Below are 25,435 nucleotides of genomic sequence, written 5' to 3'. Positions count from 1 at the left end.
CCGTTGCGGAGCACAGGCTTTGGACGCACAGGCTCAGCGGCCATGGCTCACGGGCCCAGCCGCTCCGCGGCATGTGGGATCTTCCCGGACCGGGGCATGAACCCGTGCCCCCTGCATCGGCAGGCGGACTCTCAACCACTGCGCCACTAGGGAAGCCCTATGCAGTCATTTTTAAAAGAAGCAGATCTGCAATGCCTGACATGGAATACTCTCAAAGAGATAAAAACAAAAACACTGATAAAGACGGAGAGTAAAATACTATGCTTCATTTGTATAAAAAAAGGTATAAATATACATATGCTTCATATACAATTTCAATTTCTAGAAGAACACAAAATGAACTGTTTGTGACCAGCTACTGGTTGTCTCCAGGGAGGGGAACTTTCCATCATAAACCCTTTTTGGTCTGTTTGCATTTAAAAAAAAAATCAAGTATATTTAGAAAAATGTTTTGGTGTAATCCCTATAGAATCCTAGCTGACTTCTTTGTAGAAGGTGACAAGCTGATTCTAAATTATATATGGAATAGCAGGAGACCTCAAAGAGCCAATCTAAAAACAGAACAAAGTAGAATTTACCTGCCCCAATTTCAAAACTTACTACAAAGTAACAATAATCAGTGTAGTAATGGCATAAGGATAGACATACAGATAATAAAAAAAAACCCTGAAAGTCCAGAAATAAACCCATGTGTTTACGGTCAACTCATTTTCTACAAAGGTCCCAAGACCATTCAATGGGAAAAGAAGAGTCTTTTCAACAAATGGTGCTGGACTGCTATATTTAAAATAGAGAACCAACAAGGACCTACTGTATAGCACAGGGAACTCTGTTCAATATTCTGTAACAACCTAAACAGGAAAAGAATTTGAAAAAGAGTAGATACCTTAGTATACCTATACCTATACCTATAGCTATACCTATAGCTGAGTCACTTCGCTGTGCACCTGAAACTAACACAACATTGTTAATCAACTCTACTCCAGTATAGAAAAGAAAAAGAAAAGGCCACCTGTGGTACAGGAGAGAACTTTGCAGCAACAACACAACAGCCCAAATGGTGATGGGACATCTGGACTGCCACATGCACAAGAATGAAACTGGACGCTTATCTCATACCATTACACAGAAATTAACTCAAAATAGATGAAAGACCAACATTTAAGCTCTAAAACAATAAAACTCTCAGGAGAAAACACAGGGGTAAATCCTGATGACCCTGGATTTGGCAAATGATTCTTAGATATGACAGCAAAAATATAAATAATGAAAGGAAAAAGATAACTTGGACTTCAGCAAAATTAACAACTTGTGCTTCAGGGACACTATCAAAGTGACAGGGTAACTCACAGAATGGGAGAAAATAGTTGCAAATCATATAAGGGACTTATATCTAGAATATACAGAGAACTCATACAACTCACTAATAAAAACAAATAACCCAATTAAAGAATAGGCAAAGGAAATAAACAGGCATTTCTCCAAAGAAAATATACAAATGGCCAGTGAGTACATGAAATGATCCTTGACATCATTAGCCATCAGAGAAATGTAAATCAAAACCACAATGAGATACCACTTTACAGCCACTAGGATGGCAAGAATCAAAGAAAAAAGCAGCTGTGGTGAAGGATGTGGAGAAATCAAAACCCTTGTACATTGTTGGTGGGAATACAAAATGGTGCAGCCACTGTGGAAAACAGTTCATTCCTCAAATGGCTAAACACAGAGCTACCACAGGACCCAACAATTCTACTCTTATGTGTATACCTACACATATGTGTATACATATGTCCACACAAAAACTTGTACACAGATGTTCACAGCAGCATTATTCACAATAGGCAAAAGCTGGAAACCACCTAAATGTCCATGAACTGATGAATGAATAAACAAAATGCAGTATATCTATACAATGGCATAATGGGCCATAAAAAGGAATGAAGTCCTAACACGTGTTACAAGGTGGATGAGCTTTTAAAACATTATGCTAGGTGAAAAAAGCTAGTCACAAAAGACTGCATATTATGTAGTTCCTCTTATATGAAATGTCCAGAATATGTAAGTCTACGGCGACAGAAGGTAGATTAGTGACTACTTAGGGCTGAGGGTGGAGGTGATGGGATAGGAGGTGACAGATAAAGGGTACGGAGCTTCTTTTTGAAGTGATGAAAATGTTCTAATATTGGTTGTGGTGATGGTTACACACATGTGACTATACTAAAAATCACTGACTTGTACACTGTAAATGACTGATGAACTTTATCTCAATAAATGTTAAAATAATGACTAAGACTTTTTTAAAGTAAATTAAAAGAATGAAATATTCGTACATGCTAAAATAAAATGATCTTAAGATGTTAAACAAAAAAAGTAGATAATATATCCCCAAAGAGTATGTTTATGTTATACATACTGTAGAGTATGTACATATTATATAATGCCACATATATGTATTTATGTATACCCATATACATATATTGCATTCCCATTAAAAAAAAGTGTGTGAGACAGAGAGAGAGAGTAATTATAAAGGGAAGGAGGATCAAGAACTGCTAATGGAGATTACCTCTGATAATTGAACAGTGGGATGGCTGGGGGAAGGGACAGGTCAGGGGTCAAAAGGAGACATTTTTATTGTATCTTCCCTTTTTTGGGTTAAATTTCTTTTACCATATGGATATGTTATTTTCATTAATACTTGTAGAAAATTCAGTTTAACATAGGAAATAACTTGCTAGTAGGCAGAACTCTTCAGAAATGGAATGTGCTGCCTTAGGAGGCAATTTCTCCCTCAGAAAGCACGCAGTACACAATGGGTTTACGCTTGACAGGGGTCCTGCAGGACCAACTGCTGGATGGGTAAGTGGACTGGATAACGTTTGTTGCAGAGTTCTAGGTGAAACAAGTCTCTTCCAGCCTTGAGATTCATTCCAAATTAAAAAGGTAGGTAGTCTTAAGACCAGGAAGAACCTACGAGAAGTAGGCCAGATTCGAAAGGAAAAAAATTCTTTAAGTGGTTTGAAGTCAAGCTTAACTACTGAGTTAATTTAATGTGACCTCAACGTCAACATAGTGAGTCAACGTTCGAAAAAAGGCATTTCCAATCAGCAGGTGAATCAGAGTCAAAGTGCAAATTTTAAAATTTAAATTAATTTCTAGTTCCTTTTGAAAAGAATATCTAGCCCCCTCAAGTTTTGTCATGATTAGCATTTTTATTAAATCTCATTAAATAGAAAGGTGTTGTGATCTGGAGGGAAGTACTGCTGAAAAAAATGACAAGGAGGGGCTTCCCTGCTGGCGCAGTGGTTGAGAGTCCGTCTGCTGATGCAGGGGACACGGGTTCGTGCCCCAGTCCGGGAAGATCCCACATGCCGCGGAGAGGCTGGGCCCGTGAGCCATGGCCGCTGAGCCTGCTCGTCCGGAGCCTGTGCTCCGCAACAGGAGAGGCCACAACAGTGACAGGCCCGCGTACAGAAAAAAAAAAAAAAAAGACAAGGAATGTGAAAGTCCAAGAAGCTAATTTCCTCTCATACATTTTCTTATTTGTATTTCTATTTTAGGTTTAAAGTCATAGTTGCTGTTTGACAATGTAATGGGACCATAAATATAACTGGAAGAAAAAGTATTAAAGTATCATTAAAAATGCTTATTACTTTAGCTAGATCAATGCCATAGATGCTTTCTGTAGCAATAATGGAGAAGATGAAATCATTTTTGGCAGCAATGTTAGTCTGGTAAGAGCCTCTGGCAACTGTAACAAAACACAGACCACAGGCCACTGCCCCCAATCCCCTACCATGAAAACTGGTTTGAATGAGTGGAGCATTTGTTCTCCACACCTATAGAAGTTTCCAGTGTTACAAAAAGCAAACTTCTATGAATGCGGGGAGGACACCAGAAAGTCTCAGAAGACAGTGAATGATTAAGGACTAAAGTATAATTTACTTCCTTTACAGGGGGTGATGGTGATAGACTTGGTGCTGAGATGAGCAGGGTCCCAAAAGAAGTTTCATTAACTGTCCTCTTTTTTCATTCTATAGCAGAGGGCGTATGAAACAATAGATCTTTAAAAAGAAATTCTCATTTTTGAAATTTTTATTGTAGTATATTTATATTTCAAATGTTAAATGATAAATAAATGAAAAATAATGCGTTTTGTTTACCACATTTATTTAGGCACGTTCTCGCCTCAATTTGAGAAAAGTATTTTCCCATGATTCTAGTACCTGGCTTAACTTGCTCTTCTACTCTGAAACAGTATGATTCAGGAGCTTTACAAAGATCAATTTCACTGCAGGAGGCAGGGATATTTCTTTTCTCTTTATTACCCACACCACACAAATTAGAGTTCAGAAAAGATCCTTACTTAAAGATCAGTATTATTTGGGTCACCTCATTTAGTACTGTGTAAACTGTAAAGCATTACACATGTATAAGTTAACATCGCAAGAGATGCATTTTGCTGGAAAGAACAGTCCTTTGATTTGACTAGAACCAAGTCAATGAAACACTAGATCAAGATTTTGACACTGGATGATACAGAAATCTTGGTCAACACCAGTTCCACGTTAAACAGAGGGAAATGAGATAAGAGGTTGCAGAACAGCACCCACCCCAGTACCGTGTGCACATGCAGATAACACAAGGGTACACAGCCATACGAATGTTAGGAAATTCCTTACATAGGTAGGTACGCTTAAAGAAAGTGATCATGGTTGTTATAGCTGTTTGGAGGTTGTTCAGTAAAGAGAAATAATTTGAGTGGCCCATTCTGGGGAAACCTGTTTTTTTTTGTAGCCTTTGAGCTCTCAAAACAGATCCCTTATTCATTAGCAAAGCTTTTTTTACCTTCAGGTGTCTTTATAAGGTCTTCCGGGACTTCCCTGGTGGTCCAGTGGTTAAGACCCTGCTTCCATGGCAGGGGGCACGGGTTCGATCCCTGGTCGGGAAACTAAGATCCCGCATGCCACGCAGTGCGGCCAAAAATAAAAGAAAAAAATAAAAAGGTGCTTCCTACATCTACCAAGGTTATTACTTTATTGTTTCAAGTTATTTCAAATTATAGCTATATATTATCTATATTGTGATTTCTTTTGTGATAGCTGCCTGTTTTTATTTATTTTTATTGAGTGATCTTCTAGTTCCATGCTTCTCAAACTGAGGCATACACAGCCCCTACAGTGGTGCACCAGGGGTTATATGAAGGTACAAGATAAACCTGAAGCATCTTTCCAGAGGGTTTATTTTGAAAATCTGGAAAGACAGTGCCATGGGCTCTGTTAACTGCCTACGTGAGAGTCCTGACGCTGCTACTTGTCCTTTGGCTAGGTATTTAACCTATCTGTTCCTAAGTATTTTAAGCTGAAAACAGGAATACTACTAGTGCCTATTTTATAGTTGGTTGTGAGAAATAAATGGGCTTTCAGAACAATGCCTAGCACATTATAAGCTTTCAGCAGGTATTAGCTGTTATATATCTTAATATTAGATTATTCATTTCCCCATTGAGCAAATATAAGCAATGATGGAGAGACAGGAAATGCTGGGGGGTGGATTCAGATAGGGAGATCAGGGATAGTCTCACTGAAAAGGTAGACTTCTGAGTAAAGACTTGAAGGGAGTGAGGGAGTTAACTGTGGAGTCAGGGAGAAGAGAATTTCAGACAGAGGGAATAGCAAGTTCAAAGGCCCTAAGGTATGCCTTCTATGTTTAAAGAATAGTAGCATGAAGGCCAGCAGGGCTGGAACAGAGTGAGTGAGGTGGTAACTAAAAGGAAAAGAGATGGGGGAGAGGCAGTGGATGGCTGAATGAAATAGGTAGTGATCATGTGCAGAGGAGTCATATGATCTGACTTATGTTTTAAAACTGTATCCCAGTGGATGCTGAGTTAAAACAAGACCATAAGTAGGCAAGGGTGAAAGCAGGTAGGCTACTGCAATAATTCATCTAAGAGATGACAGTAGCTCAGGCCAGAGTGGTGACAATGAACGGGGGTGGTAAGAAAAAAGAATTCTTGATATACTTTGAAGGTTAGAGTTGACAGGATTTATCGTCAAATTAGATGTGAAATATGAAAGAAGGAAGGAGTCAGTGGTATTTCTGAAGTTTCTGGCCTGATTAAGCTGCCATTAATGGAGATAGGAAGAGTAAGTTCGGGGCAATGTCAGAAGCTGTTTCAGACAGAGTAAACTTGGGATGCCTAGTAAACATTCAAATGGAGATGTTAAGTAGGCAGTTAATTAAACTGCTTGAAATTCAGGAAGTAAGTCCAGGTTAGAGTTACAAATTTGGGAGCTATTAGCATAGAATAATATTTAAAGTTATGAGGCTGGCTGAGATCATCTAGGGAATGGTAAGGACAGAAAAGAGAGAAGGCCCAAGGATTGAACTCTGAGGCTTTGATCTCACTTCTTTGAACAAAGAAGTGGAAGAACAAAGAAGTGAAAGGTCAGAGAGATGAGGGAGAACCACCAAAGAATAAAAGGAGAGGTGGAATCCTAGTGTATTATCCTATAGTAAGTCAAATGAACAAAATGTTTCACAGAGAAGAAGGTGCTTGACAGCGGCAAAGGCTACTGATACAGATCAAGGAAGACAAGGGCTGAAAGACCACTGGGTTTAGTAACGATGCTGTCACTGATGACCTTGACAGGAGCAGTTGTGGCTGACTGCAGTGGGAAAAATCCTGACTAGAGAAGGGTCGAGAGAGAATGGGAGAGAAGTTGGAGTTAGCACATTTAAGCAATACTTTATTTTCACACTCCAGTTAGTATACAAATATCTCACATCTACTTTAAACAAAAATTCCCCTTATCGAGTTATCTTCATAAAATAAATTACTCTCTGGGGGTGGTGGTGGGAGGAGGAGAGACACAGGTGAGGGAGATTAAGAGGTATAAACTTTTGGTTATGAAATTCTGAGTCACAAGCATAAAATGTACAGCATGGGGAATATAGTCAATAATTATGTAATATTTTTGTATGGTGACAGATGACAACTAATCATCGTGATCACTTTGAAATGTACAGAAATATTGAGTCACTATGATGTGTACCAGGAACTAATACAGTGTTGTAGGTCAATTATACTTCAAAAACAAACAAAGAGACATCAGATTTGTGGCTATCAGAGGTGGGGGGGGGGCGGAATTAGATGAAAGCAGTCAAAAGGTACAAACTTCTAGTTATAAGATAAATAAATACTAGGGATGTAATGCACAACACAGTAAAGATAATTAACACTGTTGTACGTTGTAAATGAAAGCTGTTAGGAACAAATCCTAAGAGGGACTTCCCTGGTGTTCCAGTGGTTAAGAATCCGCCTTACAATGCAGGGGATGTGGGTTCGATCCCTGATCGGGGAACTAGGATCCCACATGCCGCGGGGCCACTAAGCCCACGTGCCTTAACTACAGAGCCCACGCGCTCTGGAGCCTGCGCACCACAACTACTGAGCTCACCTGCTATAACTACTAAGCCTGTGTGGTATGGAGCCTGCCGGCCACAACTAGAGAGAAGCCTGCACGCTGCAACAAAGAGCCCAGGCGCCACAAAGAAAGATCTCGCGTGCCGCAACTAAGACACGATGCAGCCAAAAAAATAAATATTAAAAAAAAAATTTTAAAAAAGAGAATAAATCCTAAGAGTTCTCAGTCAGAAGGAAAACATTTTAAAAATCTATTTCTTTAATATTGTATCTATATGAGATGATGGATGTTCAGTAAACCTACTGTGGTAATCATTTCATGATGTACATATGTAAATCAAATTATTATGTTGTACACCTTAAGCTTATACAACGCTATATGTCAATTGTATATCAATAAAACTGGAAGAAAAAAATTACTCTCCATTTAAGAATCAGTAACTATCCAAACACAGGAAATCTACTATTTTGTTGGAAGGAGAGGAGAAGAAAGGACTTTGAGGGAAGAACAGGAATTAAGTATCAGTGGAAAAAAATACTGTTATATTAAAAATAATTTACTGCCAAAACTAAACAAAAATGGTTCCAGTTTAGTCACAGATATATGGAAAATAAAGTCTCAGCACAATTTCTAGTGAAATCAGAATCACCCATGGAGCTTTAAAACACACATGGGCACCCATGCACACGTGCACCCAGGCTTCACCATTAAGAAGCTCTAATTGAGCAAGTGTGGACTGAATCTGGGCATTTTTATGTTTTGAAGGCTTCGTAGGTGATTACGGAATTTGAAAGCACCACAGCCTAGCTTGGGTTGTGAATCACTAGAATATAATTGTTTAAAACATAAAATAAACCAAAACAATCAGGCTCCTCTAAGAAACTCAGCAGTAAAATCACTACTTTTAGAAATTCTAAAAACGACAAGTGGTACTAATAGTAGTAGGAGGCTACATGCTGCATGGGGGTGATACAGTATTTTCCAATCTATAATACTTGGAACAATTCATTGGCGATATAAGGATGACTGAGATACATCCTTACTCTAAAGGACTCCAGCTAATTTACAAAACCTGAGTCAATAGTCAAGACAAACATCCTCTCCTTTTTTATCTGAATGAATTTAACAGTTTCCTACGGAAGATTAAATAACTTAAGGGGTCAGATAAAATGTGATATGATAGAAATTATCTCTAATTGAATTAATATAGATATAATTTAGTATTACACCAATATTAACTAGCCTGTTCCAGAAAAGGACAATCAAGTGAGATAGATTTAAAACTAATGTTTTCATTCACAATTCCGAACAAAGAGAAAGGTTGCACTAACTGATGTTTAAGGGAGACTGAAAGAAATAAGTACCAGGAACAGGATTCAAATTTCTCTTTGAGTTATTCAAGAATTCACAGCAATTTAAATTTTGTTATAAAATAAGACAAGTAATGTTGTATTAGAAAAATGAAGAACAGAGAATTCTTCTGGTCAAAGAAGGCAGATTTACTGTATTAGTTCACTAATCTCTTATTAAAATGTTTTTATGAATTTTTATTTGAAGAAAATTTAAGGGGAAAATCTGCATCACTACAGGTGACAGAGTTACTGAAAAGAAAGTTTTATGAACGTTAAGAAAACAGACAAATCAAGAGTTGATTATTCTGAAGATCTGATAAGGCTACCATTCAAGCTTCAAGTTATAAGATAAAACTGATATTCAAAATTTATATGAACACTCTCAAAGGTTCTTAAGATAGTATTATTTCAGGCAACATTTAAAAGATAAAATAATGGTGATATCCACTTCTGCAGTGAAATCAAATGTACACCAATTAAGCCCAGAATGGAAAATGATCCCATTGCCAATATTATTATTACCTTGTGTGTAGGCAGCATCATCAGATCCCATACTCAACTTCCGTGCTTCACTTATTCTATCCACATGTGCTAAAGCAGGGTCCGTGAGGTGCTGAATATTCTCTGTTTCTACATAATGATCAGGATGGTTCAGCAGATTTGTAAGTTCAAAGGTAGGGGACACCACCCCTGGTGAAACTGCAGGGGGTTTATTGGGAGAAACGGTAATTTTGAAAGTATATTTTGTATTGGGTTGAGTGACCACCACTCGAGGAGAAGTTGCAGAGTTATTGCCTATTGCTCGACTTTTGGGAGGGTGGTGATGAATAAAGGCAGGCCCCATGCTCACTTGCCCGGACATGTTCCTGGAGGCAGCAGATGCTCCAGAGTTTGTGGATATGAAGAGAGTGGGCTGATTCCGCATGACCTGCTCATCTCCTGTGGTGGCATTAGCTGAAATATAGACCTTAGGTTGACTACGGGACATCACCTCATCGGTATTTGGGGGACTGGCAGCTATGTAAACAGTGGGTTGATTTCTGTTTAAGGTCTGGCTGTTAACCGAAGAGGAACTGCTGGAGGTTCGAGGTCCAGAAGAACGCAGTTTCGAAGAACTGCTTCTTTGCGGGGGTTCAAGTTTGATTTCAATCTGGTTTTTCCGAGGTCCTGTTGAAATATTCTGAATGTTATATTGGCTATGGGCAGAAGACTGTGAGCTACCAGACGAATGAATTGTTGGTGGCTGTGGAGTAGTAGGTGAACTGATGGGCATGTAGACGTGAGAGGTCTGGTGGCCTTGCTGATTTGGCTGCTGGGCTGAGGTATGTGGCAGAGGATTAGATGCAGGATATGTAGTCCAGGGACCAGGTTGTGAAGGTTGATAAACTTGTTGAGGGTTCATGGGATTAAACTGAGATACCCAGCCAGAATGCTGTTGTGTCTGTCGAGTTGTACCACTAGGAGTTGTAATGTAGGGCCTAATATAGATAGAATTTCCCTGTGGACTGTTAAGTACAGGTGGAGGTACACCATGTATGTGCAAAGATGTAGGAGTATTACGACCAGTCTGGATATTTGGGGCTAAAGTTACCATAATGGGATTAAATCTTGGAGTTTGTTGAGAAAGGTTAGATGTTCCTTTGCTGCCTAAGTGAAATCCAAGATGTGGTGCTGAATTTGAAGCACCAGATGTACTGGACATTCCAAAAACATTAAAGCCTTGAGGAACTTGAGCTGGTGCTGTCTGTGGCTCCTGCTGAAATAGTTCATTATTGGACTGACCACCTTGAAGTTGTCCATCACTAATGCTGTGCGTTAGAGTCCTACTTCCATTCATTCTATTTCCTTCTCTTCCATGGTGGTAAACATTCTGTGACTGCAAGTCCAAGTTGAGAGAAGTCATGTGATTGCGTAGACCAGAAATTCCAGAATCATCCGAAAAATTCAAGTCTCCTTCACCGTAAAGATACCTTGTACTCTCCTGAGAGAGAACTGCACAGCAGGCATCCAGGTTATTATTATTCTATAAGACGAAATAAAAACAGCTTGTGTTAACAACCAGAAGCCAATGCATATACTCTCATCACTACTTAAATATTACACGATTAACAAGAGATTATTTAATACAATTATAACAGATACACTTGAGCTCTTTTACTTGAGAAGAACTAGTATTTATGCAAATAGTTGAATTAAAAATCCTCACTACTAATGTAATGGAAAAGTTCTCTAACTAGCAATAGCTAAAAGTGAACAAAGTCAGTATTCTGTTTTAGGAGTTATTTTATAGTAAAATGGATTCATGCAAATATAGTAAAATTACAACTTAATTAAAAATGCAGTTTGAATTTTGAACAAAATATAAGCATTCAACTTAAGCATATAATATTGTATAATTAATATTTTGCATATTCATGTGCTATGTAATTCTTTTAAACCAATGACCTTTTAAAAACTATTATTTGTGGTATTTAAATTAAAAAGTTCTAAAATTCATAACAAAGGCATTACAATTCCTTATGTGCTTCCTCTTGTGTTAAAAACAAACAAGCCACATACATATACATATGTAAGATCAAGGTAGCCTCCAGAGTAACTGAGATCACATCTTTGCCTTTAGATAGCATCATATAATTCTACTCCAGAGAAATGAAAAACAAAACAAAACAAAAAAACAATTAGACTGTTTCTAAAGAATTCTCAAAAGAAACTACTTATAAATTATCCGTAAAAATATTTACTGAACACCTACGATATGTACATCATTCTGTTTGAGACTGTGGAAGACTCAAATGATGTATAAAACCAGACTTTTCCCTAGAAGAGCTTGCAACTCAATTAGGGAGACAAACCATGGATTTATGAAAAGGTAACATTATTAAAACATGAATATATGTCAAATAATAAGTGGTATTGAAGTTCAACAGAGAGTTAATACCGTAGGCTACCGCAGAAAGGACTGTGTTAATGAGGGAGGTATAATCTCATGGGTTTCACAGTATATGTAGGACTTGGATAGGAAAAAAGGCATTCCTGGTGAAGGGAATGGCATGCCTAAAGACAGACATAAATGTGATAGTAAGGAAGAGTATGTTCTAAACAAGGTGACTGGAGCAGATCTGGCTGGAGTTAAAGGTTTGTATTGGAAATTTTGTGGAACAAATTGTTAGAAAAGCAGATTGGGGTTAAATAATCGGGGCTTGTTAAAAATGAGTTATACTAGAGTTTGGGCTTTAATACAGGCAATGGGGAGAGCCACTGAACATTCATTAACAGAGAAGTGAAGACACAAAGGGTGTTTGGGGAAGATAAAGAACTCCACTGATACTTAAGATGAAGAGGAAAGGAAAACTTTTTGCCAAGAAGATCGGTTAGAAGATATGAAATAATGACTGATGGTGGAAACAAATTATGAAAGACTACAAATAAACAGTCAACACAATTTGGCTATAAGGGAGAAAGAGAATTCAAAGACAGCTGGAAGACAAAGAGCCTGACAGAAAGGGGACAGTTTTAGACATAAAGAGGATGAATATAGCCAAGTTAAAATGTCTACAGGTGGTTTGACATGAGATAAAATCTTATTAGAGAAAATGGAACTAAAAGGCATCTCGAAGTCTTGTTAAGAAATGGTAGTCCACAGTTTGACCAGATAATACGAAAGAAAAGATTAGTGAGCAACGTTTGACTTTTTTTCTTCCCCAAACGAACACTTCAAATCTCTCATGCTATAAAAATCCTTTTATCCTACACATAACTCTGAATTGATATATACTAGTTTTTCAAAGAAAATTTAAAAATTCATCACAATCTTTATCAATTGATTACTCCTTATCATAGTTAGACCTTATCTTTTGCCAAACCTAACTGATGCTTTTTGCTTCAAGCTAAGTTTATTGCTATTCTTTTTTTTTTTTTTAGTTTATTGCTATTCTTAGTAAATTCTTCTCCCTCCTAAGTCAAAGCTCACAAAGACCTCTTCTTCTCATCTCCTTTGCCGACATTCCCAAATTAAAATGTATATTCCCTACTAAATCCAATCCCACACTTCCTTTTTAAAAGCTGATACTCCCATTTAAAAAGTCTTCTTCTCTAATTCTCTTGAGCTCTCAAAAATCCTTTCAATTCTTTATAATCTCTCATTATTTAATATGTCCTAGTCCCAGCTATGCCATAACTCACGTGCCCTTAGGTTTTTTACTCTCTACAGACATTAGTTTCTTATCAGCAAAACATAAAAGAACTTACAGGGATTTTACAAGGCTACAATAGGATAAAAGGAAACGTACCTTTTATTAAACATTTTATTTTGGAAAATTTTAAACACATATGAAAATAGTAAATATGACAAACTCTCCTATATGCATCATGCATCTTTTAAAATATCAATATATGGCAAATCTTTCTTCATCAAATGTGTAAGCCCCAGCTGCTCCCTTCATCAAGCTAGATCAAGCCTGACATTATTTAATTTCCATCTGTAAATATTTCAGTATGTATCTTAAAACATAACCACAGTGCCATTATCATACCCTAAAATAATCAACACTTAAGATCGCATAATATCCAAATAGTGTTAAAGCCCCTTGATTGTCTCATAAGTATCTTTTTAGTTAGTTTAAATCAGGATCTAAGCAAGGTCCACATATTTCATTTGGTTGATATGCCTCTTAGATTTCTTATAATAATAATTAATCCTCCGCTCTTTCTCAAATTTTCTAAGCCATTTGTTTTTTGAAAAATGATCATTTGTCCAGCAGATTTCCCATCTGGATTAGCTGATTGCACCCTGTGGTATCAATATTTTCTGTATTTCACTGTGAACTAGAAGGTACAACTAGAGGTATGCGCAGGTTCATGTACAAATTGTTAGCAAGACCCTGTATGGGCTTTATTTCATAGTGTATCACACAGGAGGCACAATAATATATCTGCCTGTCTTTTTGTGATCTTAAGGCTGATTGGTAGGTTCTGATGTTGTCACAGCTTGATCCAGCTAATGATTCTTGTGTGTGTGTGTGTGTGTGTGTGTGTGTGTGGTATGCGGGCCTCTCACTGTTGTGTCCTCTCTCGTTGTGGAGCACAGGCTCCGGACGCACAGGCTCAGCGGCCATGGCTCACGGGCCCAGCCGCTCCGCGGCATGTGGAATCCTCCCGGACCGGGGCACGAACCCATGTCCCCTGCATCAGCAGGCGGACTCTCAACTACTGCGCCACCAGGGAAGCGCCAGCTAATGATTTTTATCAGCCAATGATAATCACTGTTTAGAAACTTTATCTCATTAGGGGTTGCAAAATGGTGCTCTTGGTGATATTCCAAATATAAGATTCCTTTCTCATGTATTAGCTGCAATTCTTCCTCATAGAACTTGATCTCTTTAACTATTTACTTACTCTTTGCACAGAAGAGGCAGGATAAATAAGTTCTCTTTACTGGCTTTTAGAATAATGAATTGGTGCCCTAGCAACTTCCAAAGGTGACACTTATTTTCAGTATCATTATAAACTCCTGTATCTTTAACATTTTGATATGTGTCAACTGATTGTGGTCATTATATCCTATCTTCAGCCTAGTGGGAATGACTCCAAGTTGGCTCCTGTGTACATATGACACGAGCCCATTAGTCTTTCATAGCTTCCTTGCTTTCTAATATGACAAGATGTCTAAGATCATCTTGTACACATCTTATCCCAGACCTGGGACCAGCTGTTTCTCAAAGAAGCCCTGGCTACTTTTAGTGGGAAACTGTATAGGACTCCCTTTAAGTGTATCAAAAGAGATGGGATGAGTTTTTAAAAGGTTGAAAAATCACTGCTTTTTTATATATATACAAATGTGCATTCTTTTCAAAACCACAAAAGAGTCTGAATCATTATTTTCAGTTCATCTTTCATTTTTCTCCAAGCTTCTTGCACAGAGACATTACAGATAATATCAAAGTATACACTATAATCATCCTTCTCAAACTCTGATTCATTCACTCTTTCAACCGATATTTACTGAGCATCCCAGTAGGATGTAGAAAGGAATATAATCGCTGCTCTTAAGGATCTCACAGTCCAGTGGAGGAGATTAATGTGTATGCAAATAAATATAATGTACAATGGTAGGTGTTTTAATAGAAATCTGAATAAGGATTATGGGTGGAGAGCACCTGAGAAGGCTTCAATTAAGGATATGGTAAGTAACACAACATATTACTTTGAAAAGAAATAGCAATTTTTATTTATTTATTTATTTATTTTTGCGGTACGCGGGCCTCTCACTGTTGTGGCCTCTCCCGTTGCGGAGCACAGGCTCCGGATGCGCAGGCTCAGCGGCCATGGCTCACGGGCCCAGCCGCTCCGTGGCATGCAGGATCTTCCCGGACTGGGGCACGAACCCGTGTCCCCTGCATCGGCAGGCGGACTCTCAACCACTGCGCCACCAGGGAAGCCCAAGAAATAGCAATTTTAAACTTACAGATTTAATCGTCATATTAAAAGAATTAAAAACTAGTGAAAATTTCAGTTAAAAAAATTAAAGTGTCAACTATGCAATATTTTTACACTATTCTAAGTTATGATTTAATTACCAAATTTTAAAGATATGAATTACATCCACTGATAACATAGCTATCTTAGAGAATCCACAGCACAAGGAAATGATGTGAGTAGTTCCAAAAAGAGGGGGCTGAACAGTAAACAAAGTCAGGAAGAGAACAGAGGATAGATATTTCTGTTCTCCTCCTAAGAACATGTATACAAAGTGGTAGTGTGACATGATTCTTTAGCTACTAATTTTCAATATTCCATATACTTTTTTTTTTTATCTAGAAAAGTTCTGAACCAGTATCTTATAGGGAGGATCCCTCCAGAGAAAAGACAGCCTACCCAACTGAGAAAGGGAGAGTGGCTCTCAAAAGAAAGGCTGTCACCAAATAAGAGGTGTTTATACTACATTTAGAGGTAGCTTATTTGCCGTTACAGTTTAAAAGTAACTCTAAATTTGGGAAAACTTACACCTTAGTTGTATCCCCAGAGGAGCCCTCCCCATTCCTTGCTTGTCACATTTGTGTTATATCAGCTAAAAGGGACATTATTCGAATGATTAGCAACTCAATTTAAAGAGAGTTGGGTGTTGGGAAGCATGCCATACGGAGGTTTGTGTTTGTAAAACCAGATTAACACAGTGAAAGTTGATACTACTGGGGGCCCAAAAGAAATTCTAAATCATCTATTTTCTATTTTTTGGTAAAGTTGAAAACATGTTTACTTATTTTATTTTTTAAAAAACTAGGTAATTCATTTACAAAGATCAAAACAATATTAAAAGATACACGCTGAGAAGTCTCACTCCCATCTGGCCTGTTCCTCCTTGCCCACCATGGGTAACCATCTTTTATTAACTTTGTTTTTAATCCTTCCAGTATTTCCTCATGCAAACAGGGGCAGACGTACATACATGTGAATATTTATTTATAGATGTATTTACATACATCTATATATACTGCTCTACATTTTTTTTTTAACTTAATATATCCTGAAGATCATACTGTAAGAGTTTCTCTCTCCTCCCTCCCTCCCCACCCCCTCCATGTTCTGGACAGTTCTTTCAGTAGCAAATCTTATACAATCTTATTGAAGAACCTATATATAATATTTTTGTAGTTTTCAATGATTCACTGAACATTCTCAGTATAGTCTTATCAGAAAATGCTATTTGAAAAATTAGGAAGAGGTACCTGAGTTCTAGGGGAAGATACCTTCCCCTATCTCTGCTTCTTCCCATACTTTCTTTAGCTTCTGACTCCATTTTTATTACCCTTTTTTCCTCTTTCATTTCGCTGCACATCCGATATCAACAAATATGGACTATTGATTCATTCACCAAATATTCATTATGGGCCTTCCACTATTATTACTGTTATTCGTATTGGTTGCTAACATTTATTGAGCACTCATTATGAATCAGGTATCCTTAGTTGCTTTCCTGCATTATCACATTTAACTCTCTGTGAACTTTCTTTATTCCCATTGTACCCCTGAGGAAAATGGGGGTCAGAGAGGTTAATTCAATTGCTGCTAATAACTGTCAAATCTTGAACTCAAGTCTCTATCAGGAAAATATATACTATTTGTTATTATTTAAATTTTTAAATTTATTTCCCCCTAGCTTTAACTGAGGTATGATTGATAAATAAAAATTGTATATATTTTGGTTGTACATGATGTTTTTTAAAGGTATACAATGTGATGATTTAATATACATATACATTGTGCAATGGTTACTACAATTAACACATCCACCACTTCACATAGTCAACTCTTCTTTCCTTCCTTCCTCCATCCATCCCCCAACTCTCCCACCCTGGCTTCTTTCTTTCTTTTTTGGTGGTAAGCATACTTAAGATCTGTTCTCTTAGCAAATTTCAAATATACAATACAGTATTATTAACTCAAAACATATGCTCTTAAACAATATACCACAGAAAGAGCCAGACGTGTTTGGAGAATTCCAATCAGTTGAGGATGATTATAGCATAGGGTGTGAGGGAGGAGGGACTGGGTAAGAGATCATGCTGCAGAAGAAGGCACGATTTTAGATCACAGACCTAGTATGTCCTAGTCAAGATATATAAACTTTACTCTGAAGGGTATGGGGAACAACCATGAGGTTTTTAAACAGGTAAATATGATAAAACCTGCATTTAAAAAGACATTTCTAGCAGAAGTGAGGAGGATAGATAGGAGCGACCAAAGCTGGGTTAGACTAAAGGTGGGTAGACCAATTAAATGTACAGATAAAAAGATGATAGGGTGTGAACAAAATGTAGTCACTTGATATCAAGTACAGATATTGAGCCTTTAAAGTTTCATATAATTTCAAACTTTAAAAATCATTCATCAAGAATAAATATGTCTGAAACCAAATCACTTTTTTATATCTCCATTCTAACAAGCTGAAAAATAGTTCTTGATAGAAAGGTTTCCAGTTTAATCAAATGAGAAGGTACACTATCACTAACTATTTAGAATTACGGATTTCTAAAATTGTACGTACTAAGAAAAATGTAAAAATTTATTAGATAGTGGTATTAATTGGAAAACTTAAAAATAAACATTTTTCTTCTTTAGAATTGGGACTTCAGGCATTGTCTAGTCAAATTTCCTCATTTTACAAATAAGAAAACTAAAGTACAAAAGAAGGCATATTACTTGTCAAATATGTTTAGGGTGCCCATTTAGGATTAGATCTCAAGTTTCCTGATTCCTTATTTAATGATTTTCTCACTTTCATATGAAGACCTGGAATTTTTAAAAGTTCTGGCAAAATGGGGAAAGGGGGGAGTGAAGCAAGCTCATAGTAAGTGTGGACCATGTATCAATGCTTTATATTGAGATCTCATTTAATCCTCACATCTACTTTACAAGGTAGGTATGATCCATATGACAGATGGGGTACAGAGAGCCTAACAACTTGCTAAAGGCCACATGACTATCAGACACCAAAGCTCATCTCTCCATCATAGCACACTAATGCCAAAGAAGATAAAAGAGTTTTCTTTCAGTGTTTAAAAAAATACCAAGTTTGTATTAATAAATTCAGAAATCATTGAACACTGACCTGTAACATGCACCTGGATACAACAACTTCAGGTACTTCAGGGAATTTTTGTCGCAGGTCATGTAAAACCTGAAAATCAATTTGGTGGCTTCCTTGGGCCATTCGTATATTGCCTGATCAGGACTATTTGTACAGTAGGCAATTCTAGGCCTTAGTGGAAACAGTACTCATCTCTTCTGTCCAAGCATTTTCTGTGAAAGAAAGAAAAAAAACTTTAATGAGAACTGTTATAGAATGAATATTGTTGTGGATTTAAAATTTCAATACAAAAGGGTATGTGCTTTAGTACCTAACATTTAATATAAACTATAAAAATATTATTTAGTCCTATAATGCTTCCCATATAGTTATACTGTCTTGTCAGTTTATAACTACTGGTGGCAAACTTTAAAATGTTCTAATTCCTATGTATTTGTATGCTTTATAATGGCTGTGCCAAAAGGCATTCAAATAAGAAACTGTCAAGGTTGTTTTAAAATGGAAAACTGAGTAACTTTACTGATTTTTTTCTTAATGATCAGAGGACAGTCTAAGGTAAGTAATCTTGTTTATTCTACTTAAAATTTTTAAAGTTTGGATCCTGAAAAAGCTTGGTCCTACAAATAGCTTTGCCTGCTTTGTCTAAAACTGATCTGTGAATCAAAACATTTGATATTTTGCCTTAATTTTCAGATATACTTAATCTTTAAATGTGTAATCAATTCATTCTCAGGGCCTTAGCAGCATTTTATTCCCTCTGTTTCTATAAAATCAGTATTTTAAAAATGCTAATGCTTGGGCCCCAACCCCAGAGGTTCTGATTTAATTGGCTGGGAGCAGCATGAGCGTGTGGATATTTAAAAGCTCCCCGAGTGATTCTAACGTATGGCCCAAGTTGAGAATTACCTAACTTATTTATATTCCTAATATTCCTAATGTAAACCGTGCTTAATCTTGAAAGCCTCTTTGGGATATAAATAGTATAAAGTATATTAAACCTAAATAACATATTAAAATATTTAAAATCATTCCATTTGCATAATAATTAAAATACATTTCATTTTAGTATAAATTTGACAATACGACAATCTCTTTAAAACAAATTTCTTATCTGTAGCATTTCTCTTTTCCATAAGCTTAAATACAAGTCTGTAAACTCTATGAATATAGGAATTAGGTCTCTTTTGTCCATTATTACACACCTAGTGCTTTGTAGACAGTTTTCAGCCTAACAGTAGATATTAAAACACTTTTGAGTAAATTTAGTTATGACAGGCCTCCCGAATCCTCAACACAATAAAAGCTCATTGAGATATCATGTTTGGTAAAGACTCTCAAGCTTTTTATTATCATTTGGTTAATTCTTCCTTAATTCTTTTGTCTGTGTGACTTTAGCTTAGTTACATCTCATAGGTAAAAGCACTGCCAAACCAAGTTATCTGCATTACACATTTCTCAAATCTATTTCTAAAACACACACACACACACACACACAATTTTTAGCACTCAATGTAGTGTTTCTAGAAAAGGGTTGCAGGAGAAAAGAAAAGTACTGGAAATTAGTAAAGATATTTAAACATAACAATAAAGGGCGATAAACAGGCTACAGTACTGCTCATCTTGAGAAAGCCTCCTTGACTTCACTCCAGCTATCAGCTCATTTATCTGCCCATTCCCTCTTTTGGGCTAAACTCCTTGAAAGGGTGGTTTATTCTTTGTCTTCATTTCCTTCCTCTTATCACTTTTAAATCCACCCCAGTCAGGTTTTCATAGTTTTTCTCCACTGAAACTACACTTATCAAAGCTGTCCTGGATCTTCAGGTTGTCTAACTTAACAGTCACTCCTCAGGCCTCATCTCACCAGACCTCTCTGTAGCTTATGAACTAGTCAACCACTCCCTCATTCTTTAAACAATTTCTTCACTTGGCCTCTGAGATTTATACTCTTCTGGATTTCCTCCTACCCACTAGCAGCTCCTTCTCAGTTTCCTTTGTCAGATCCTCTTCCCTTTCGGAACATCTAAATGTTGGTGAGTTATGGAGTTCAGATCTAGGGTTTCTTTTCAATTACACCTACATTCCTCTTCAAGGTAATCTCATCCAAACACACTACTTTAAAGAGAGGCTTTGCAAATCTGTATGTCCAACACCAAGGGAGCTCTCTCTCCCTTGAGTTCCAGACTAATATAACCAGCTGCCTGCCTCACATATCCTTTTGGATATCTAAAATTCACTTCAAACTTACTATGTCCATAATTGAACTCTCAATTTTCCCCCATCCAAACCAAACCTTTCCCAGTCTCTTTCATCTCCGTATATGGTACCACCAATCATTCAGTTGTTCCTTCTCACATGCCATATCTAATCCATTATAAAGTTTGGTTGGTTGTTATCTGCAAAAGAATATTCTGAATCTGACCACTTCTCCCCACCTCTATTACCGCTCTTGTCCAAGCTGCCATCATAGTTCACCTAGACTACTACTGCGAAGGTCTCCTAACTGGTCTCCTCCCTGCCTTAACTCTTTGCTCTACCCCCACCTCCCACTCTATTGAACAGAGTGATCTTTGTGAAAAGTAAATCAGAACAATCATTTCCCCAGCACAAAATCCTAAACAAGGCCCCTGGCTAACTACCACCCCTGGGGCTTTGTCTCCTACCACCATCTTTATTCCCTCAGTTCCAAACTAAGTTCCCTCATACTGGTTACTTTCCAAAGAGAAGCCAATCTCATTCCTCCCTTAGGACTTTTAGACTCCTTGCTCCTTCTGCCTGGAACACTTTTCACTCAGATACTTGCATGGCTTTCTCTCTTACTTCATTAACATATCTGATCAAATGTCACTTCCTCAGAGACTGCTTCCTTGACCAATCTATCTAAAATAATGCCACACTTGTTTCCCTTCCCTCCCTATCACATCCTCATACCTTGCTTTTACTTCATAGCGTTTATCAATATCTGACATACCTACCTACCCACCTGCCTATCCCTAAAGCGTTAGCTCCGCAGGATTACGAACTTTGAAGTTCACTGCTGTATCCCCAGGATCTAAGTCAAAGATGTAACATTTGTTGGATGAAATAAAGGTTTTACTGTATGGTTTCTTCATATTTTTTGCTTCTAACATGCATTTCAAATAACCTAGATTGGAAATTTATATACATAATTTGAGGGAGAGGCAAATAAATAAATTCTCAGTCTAATTCAGGACAACCTTTCTTATTTAAAAGTAGATGAATCATGTAAATAAATTTCAACTTATTCTATTGTTAAAACATATACAGAAATTTCTAAAGTTCTTTGAAAAACTCTTATCACACTTGCTTGCTTTCTAATAAAGACTATCAAGTACACAAACAAGAAAATTGTTCAAACGTACAACTGTATTTTAGGGATTCCACTTCCTGTAATGCCTAAGTAGCTCCTACTGGACGAATTCTCTCATGAGCAACTTCTATAACTAGACAACGCATAAAGAGATTGAAGGCAGAAACAGCAAAGGGGGAGTGGTGGTGCTGGGGGTGGGGAGGTGAAGGAAGTCAGTACGTAGAAGAAGTGGACAGCACAGGGTGATTTTCCATTTTTTAAATGGCTTTTAGCCAGAGAGCAGGCCTCAGTTGGTTTGCTCAGCTAAAACCCAAACAAGTAAATCCATAGTCTTACTCACTTAATGAACCAAAGGATAGGTCATGTTGTGGCATGACCACAACAGCTGAAAATCTAGCCAGTAAATCATAGAAAGGAGAGAAGCACCAAATTCTGTGTATAAATTCTGCACGTATCTCTGATCCCCAAACTACACATATGCGAGAGATTCCAAACAGCCAGGCTAAGGCTAAAATAACAGAACTGACATTTCAGTTTGAAGTTTGAGTTGAGCCAAGTTAACTGCCTACTGAAACAAACAAGTAAGGAAGCAAACCACCAACCAAACATCAATACCCAAACATCAATACTAGAGGAACATAATAGACTCCAGAGTCTCTACAATGTGTCATTCATAATGTCCAAGTTATAAACTAAAATTACTATACATAAGAAACAGGAAAAACTGACCCATTCTCAAGAGAAAGGCAACTAAGGGAGACCAAGCCCAAGATGACCCAGATGCTAGAATTAGCACATAAGGATTTTATAGCAGCTATTTTAACTATGTTCAAGAATGTAAAGGCAAATATACTTGGATTTCTCAGCCAAAAAAAAAAAAAGAAAGAAACTATTAAAAAAATGCAAATTCAAGAAGTGAAAAATGTCTGAAATAAAAAAATTCACTGGCTAGATTTAACCACAGATCAGAAATGACAGAAGAAAGAGTCAGTGAACTTGAAGACAAAGCAACAGAAATCATTCTAACCGGAAGAGTGGAGGAAAAAAAAAATGGTTGAGGTAGGGAGATGAACAGACCCTCAGGGACCTGTGAGAAAGAATCAATAACTCTAATATAATATACCTGTAAGTGGAAATCCAGAAGAAAAGGGGAGGGAGAATGGGGTAGAAAAAAGTATTTAATGAAACAGTGGCTAAAAATTTCCCCAAGTTAGTAAATGATATAAATTTACACATCCAGAAGGTCTTGACTGGCTCCCCGGCCATCTTGGAGGTTGCTCTTGGTTGGGCGCCATCCTGCACCTAAGGCAGGAAGGTGGTGGTCACAAAGAAGACAAAAAAGTTGCCTAAGTCAATCAACTCTAGACTCTAGATCAACTCAAGATTCCAACTCCTTATGAAAAGTGGAAAGTACATGCTGGGGTACATGCAGGCTCTGAAAATAAGACAAGGCAAAGTGAAACCTGTCATCCTCACCTACAACTGCTCAGATTGAGGAAATCTGAAACAGAGTATTATGCCATGTTGGCCAAAACTGGTATCCATCTACAGTGGCAATAATGTTGAATTGGGCACAGCATGTGGGAAATACCAAAGAATATGCACAATGGCTATCAATGATCCAGGTGATTCTGATATCATTAGAAGCATGCCAAAACAGATTAGTGAAAAGTAAATCATGCAAAATTTTTCTATAATAAAACTGGCCAGAGCCTGTTTTAAAAACAACAAACAAACAAAAAGATCTTGATCAAGAAGATCAGCAAACCCTCAACAGGAAAAGCCAAAGAAAACCACAGAGAGGCCTAACAGTCGAAGTGCTGAAAACCAAAGAAAAAAAAAATCTTGAAAGGAGCCGAAGAAACGAAATACAGGGAAACAACAATTCAAATGAATGCCGACTTCTTATCAAAAACAGTGGAGTCCAGAAGATACCGAAATGACAAAATTTAAGTGCTGAAAGGGAAAATAAACAATCAACCCACATCCTGCATCCAGCAAAAGTAAACTTTAAGGACAAGGCAAGATAACTATTTTTAAATATAGCCTTTGTGGGTGAATGAATAAGTTTTACAACTAAACACATTACTGAAACAAACAGGTATTTATTTAATTACGAAAGGAAAACCAAGAAATACCTTACAACTTACTCTGGAAAATTATTTCTAATAATAAACAAAAATATATTTTCTATGGTTAAGATGCAAAATGACTGCTCTTCTGAGAAAATAAAGAAGTCATACTTTATAGGTATGCTTCTAACAGTAGGTGCAAAATTTTGGCACCTAACCTGCCACCAGCTCAAATGATCTAGGAGGAATAATTTCTTAAGGATCCTAAACAGTAGCAGAGTATACACAGTACTACAAAACCCAACCATAAATATACTGGAAAGATTTACAAAATGTGCCATATTCTTTCCTTTCTTAGAGTATGTAAGCAATTTATTTCTGACCTCTCAATATTATGACAGTGCAGAGTACTAAGTATCAGTTAATGGCTCACTCAGACTTCACGTTATGATAATTATCAAGTCTTCATTTTCACTATTGTTTACCATGGTGAATTCTTCCAGGACTGTAAGAGTATAACACAAATAATGGTTTAACTGTACTCACAAGAAGAGACCACAGTCTTCAGATTAAAAAACAACAATAAAGAAAAGCAACAGAACTTATAGGTCTGATCAAAATTTGAGCATTTATGAGGTAACTGGATATTTAAAATTAGACTATCATCACCATCCACAACCCACAAATTTAAGGAGTGCCTAGTATGCAGCAGATACCATGTTGGAGATACAAGTATTAGAGTCTATACCCTTGCTCTCCAGGTCACAGACATTCCTGGATTAAAGGCACATCAAAACAAGCTCATAATTTAGGTTACTATTTTAACGTGTCCACTATTTTATATTCTGTCTGCCTCCTGCTACCAGATCTGCTGCCTGCTATCTCAGTCTACCTTGTTGCTGACACAGCAGTCTTTTTCATCCGTTTCACATCATTCAAAAACAGACTGGAAAGGAGTACATGAGGAAAAACTATAAAGAGCAGCAGCAAGAAAAAGGTAGGGGCCACATCGTGAAGTGCCTTTTGGGCCATTAAAATTTGGAGGTTTTAGCTTCAGGGTAATGGGAAGCCACTGATAGATTTAAGCTCAGAGGCAGGAAAGGTGACATGATCAAGAAAACCTGTATGTATGAAGAATGGCTATAGTACAGAGAAAAGGGGCAAAAGAATATATGAGAAGACCAGTTAGAAAAATGCTGTAGTGTAACCATGAAATAGTTAATAGCTTGTAACTGCAGAGATAGCAATGGACAGTGAGTAGAAGGAAAATCTTCAGGGATATTTAGGAAGTAAAATTTAATAGAACTTTGAGATGGATTAGATACTGGGGTAAAGAAGGAGGTATAAAGGTTGCTTTCTTATTTGCTCAGATGGTGGTCCCATCTATAAACTAGGGAACAACAGAAAAGGTCCAAGAAAACAAAGGGGTAGATTCTAAGTTTAGTTTTGAACATACTGAGTCGAGGGTACCTTTAAAACCTCAAAACAGTGATATCACAGAGGGAGTTGGGATATATGGACCTGGAGCTCAGAGGAGAGGTCTAGGCTGCAGATAAACATTTGAGAGGCATCTATGGTGCTGGCATTAATTAAAATCTGAGCATAGATGAGACAATCCTACCATATAACTTAAGAACAGTCAAAGAAAAATATTCTTGGTTATATTA

At 37.2% G+C, this 25,435-nt stretch overlaps 1 protein-coding gene and 1 pseudogene across 3 annotated transcripts in view; one reads left to right on the top strand and one right to left on the bottom strand.

The window, feature by feature from the left end:
- TAB2 (TGF-beta activated kinase 1 (MAP3K7) binding protein 2) overlaps positions 1-25,435 on the bottom strand; it is an 86,620-nt gene that overhangs the window by 19,868 nt on the left and 41,317 nt on the right. For all 3 annotated transcript variants that reach the window (XM_060283606.2, XM_030853202.3, XM_030853205.3), the window contains 2 exons: positions 18,390-18,580; positions 9,305-10,805 (listed from right to left, as the gene is read on the bottom strand). In XM_060283606.2, coding sequence (XP_060139589.1) covers positions 9,305-10,805; positions 18,390-18,491 — 1,603 coding nt within the window. In that variant the 5' untranslated portion in view covers positions 18,492-18,580. The remainder of the gene's footprint in view (positions 1-9,304; positions 10,806-18,389; positions 18,581-25,435) is intronic.
- LOC115851306 (large ribosomal subunit protein eL30 pseudogene) lies at positions 22,069-23,371 on the top strand (annotated as a pseudogene).

This window comes from Globicephala melas, chromosome 14 (genome assembly GCF_963455315.2).
Source record: "Globicephala melas chromosome 14, mGloMel1.2, whole genome shotgun sequence".
Classification (NCBI taxonomy): Eukaryota; Metazoa; Chordata; class Mammalia; order Artiodactyla; family Delphinidae; genus Globicephala; species Globicephala melas.
This window is presented reverse-complemented; position numbering and strand designations above follow the sequence as displayed.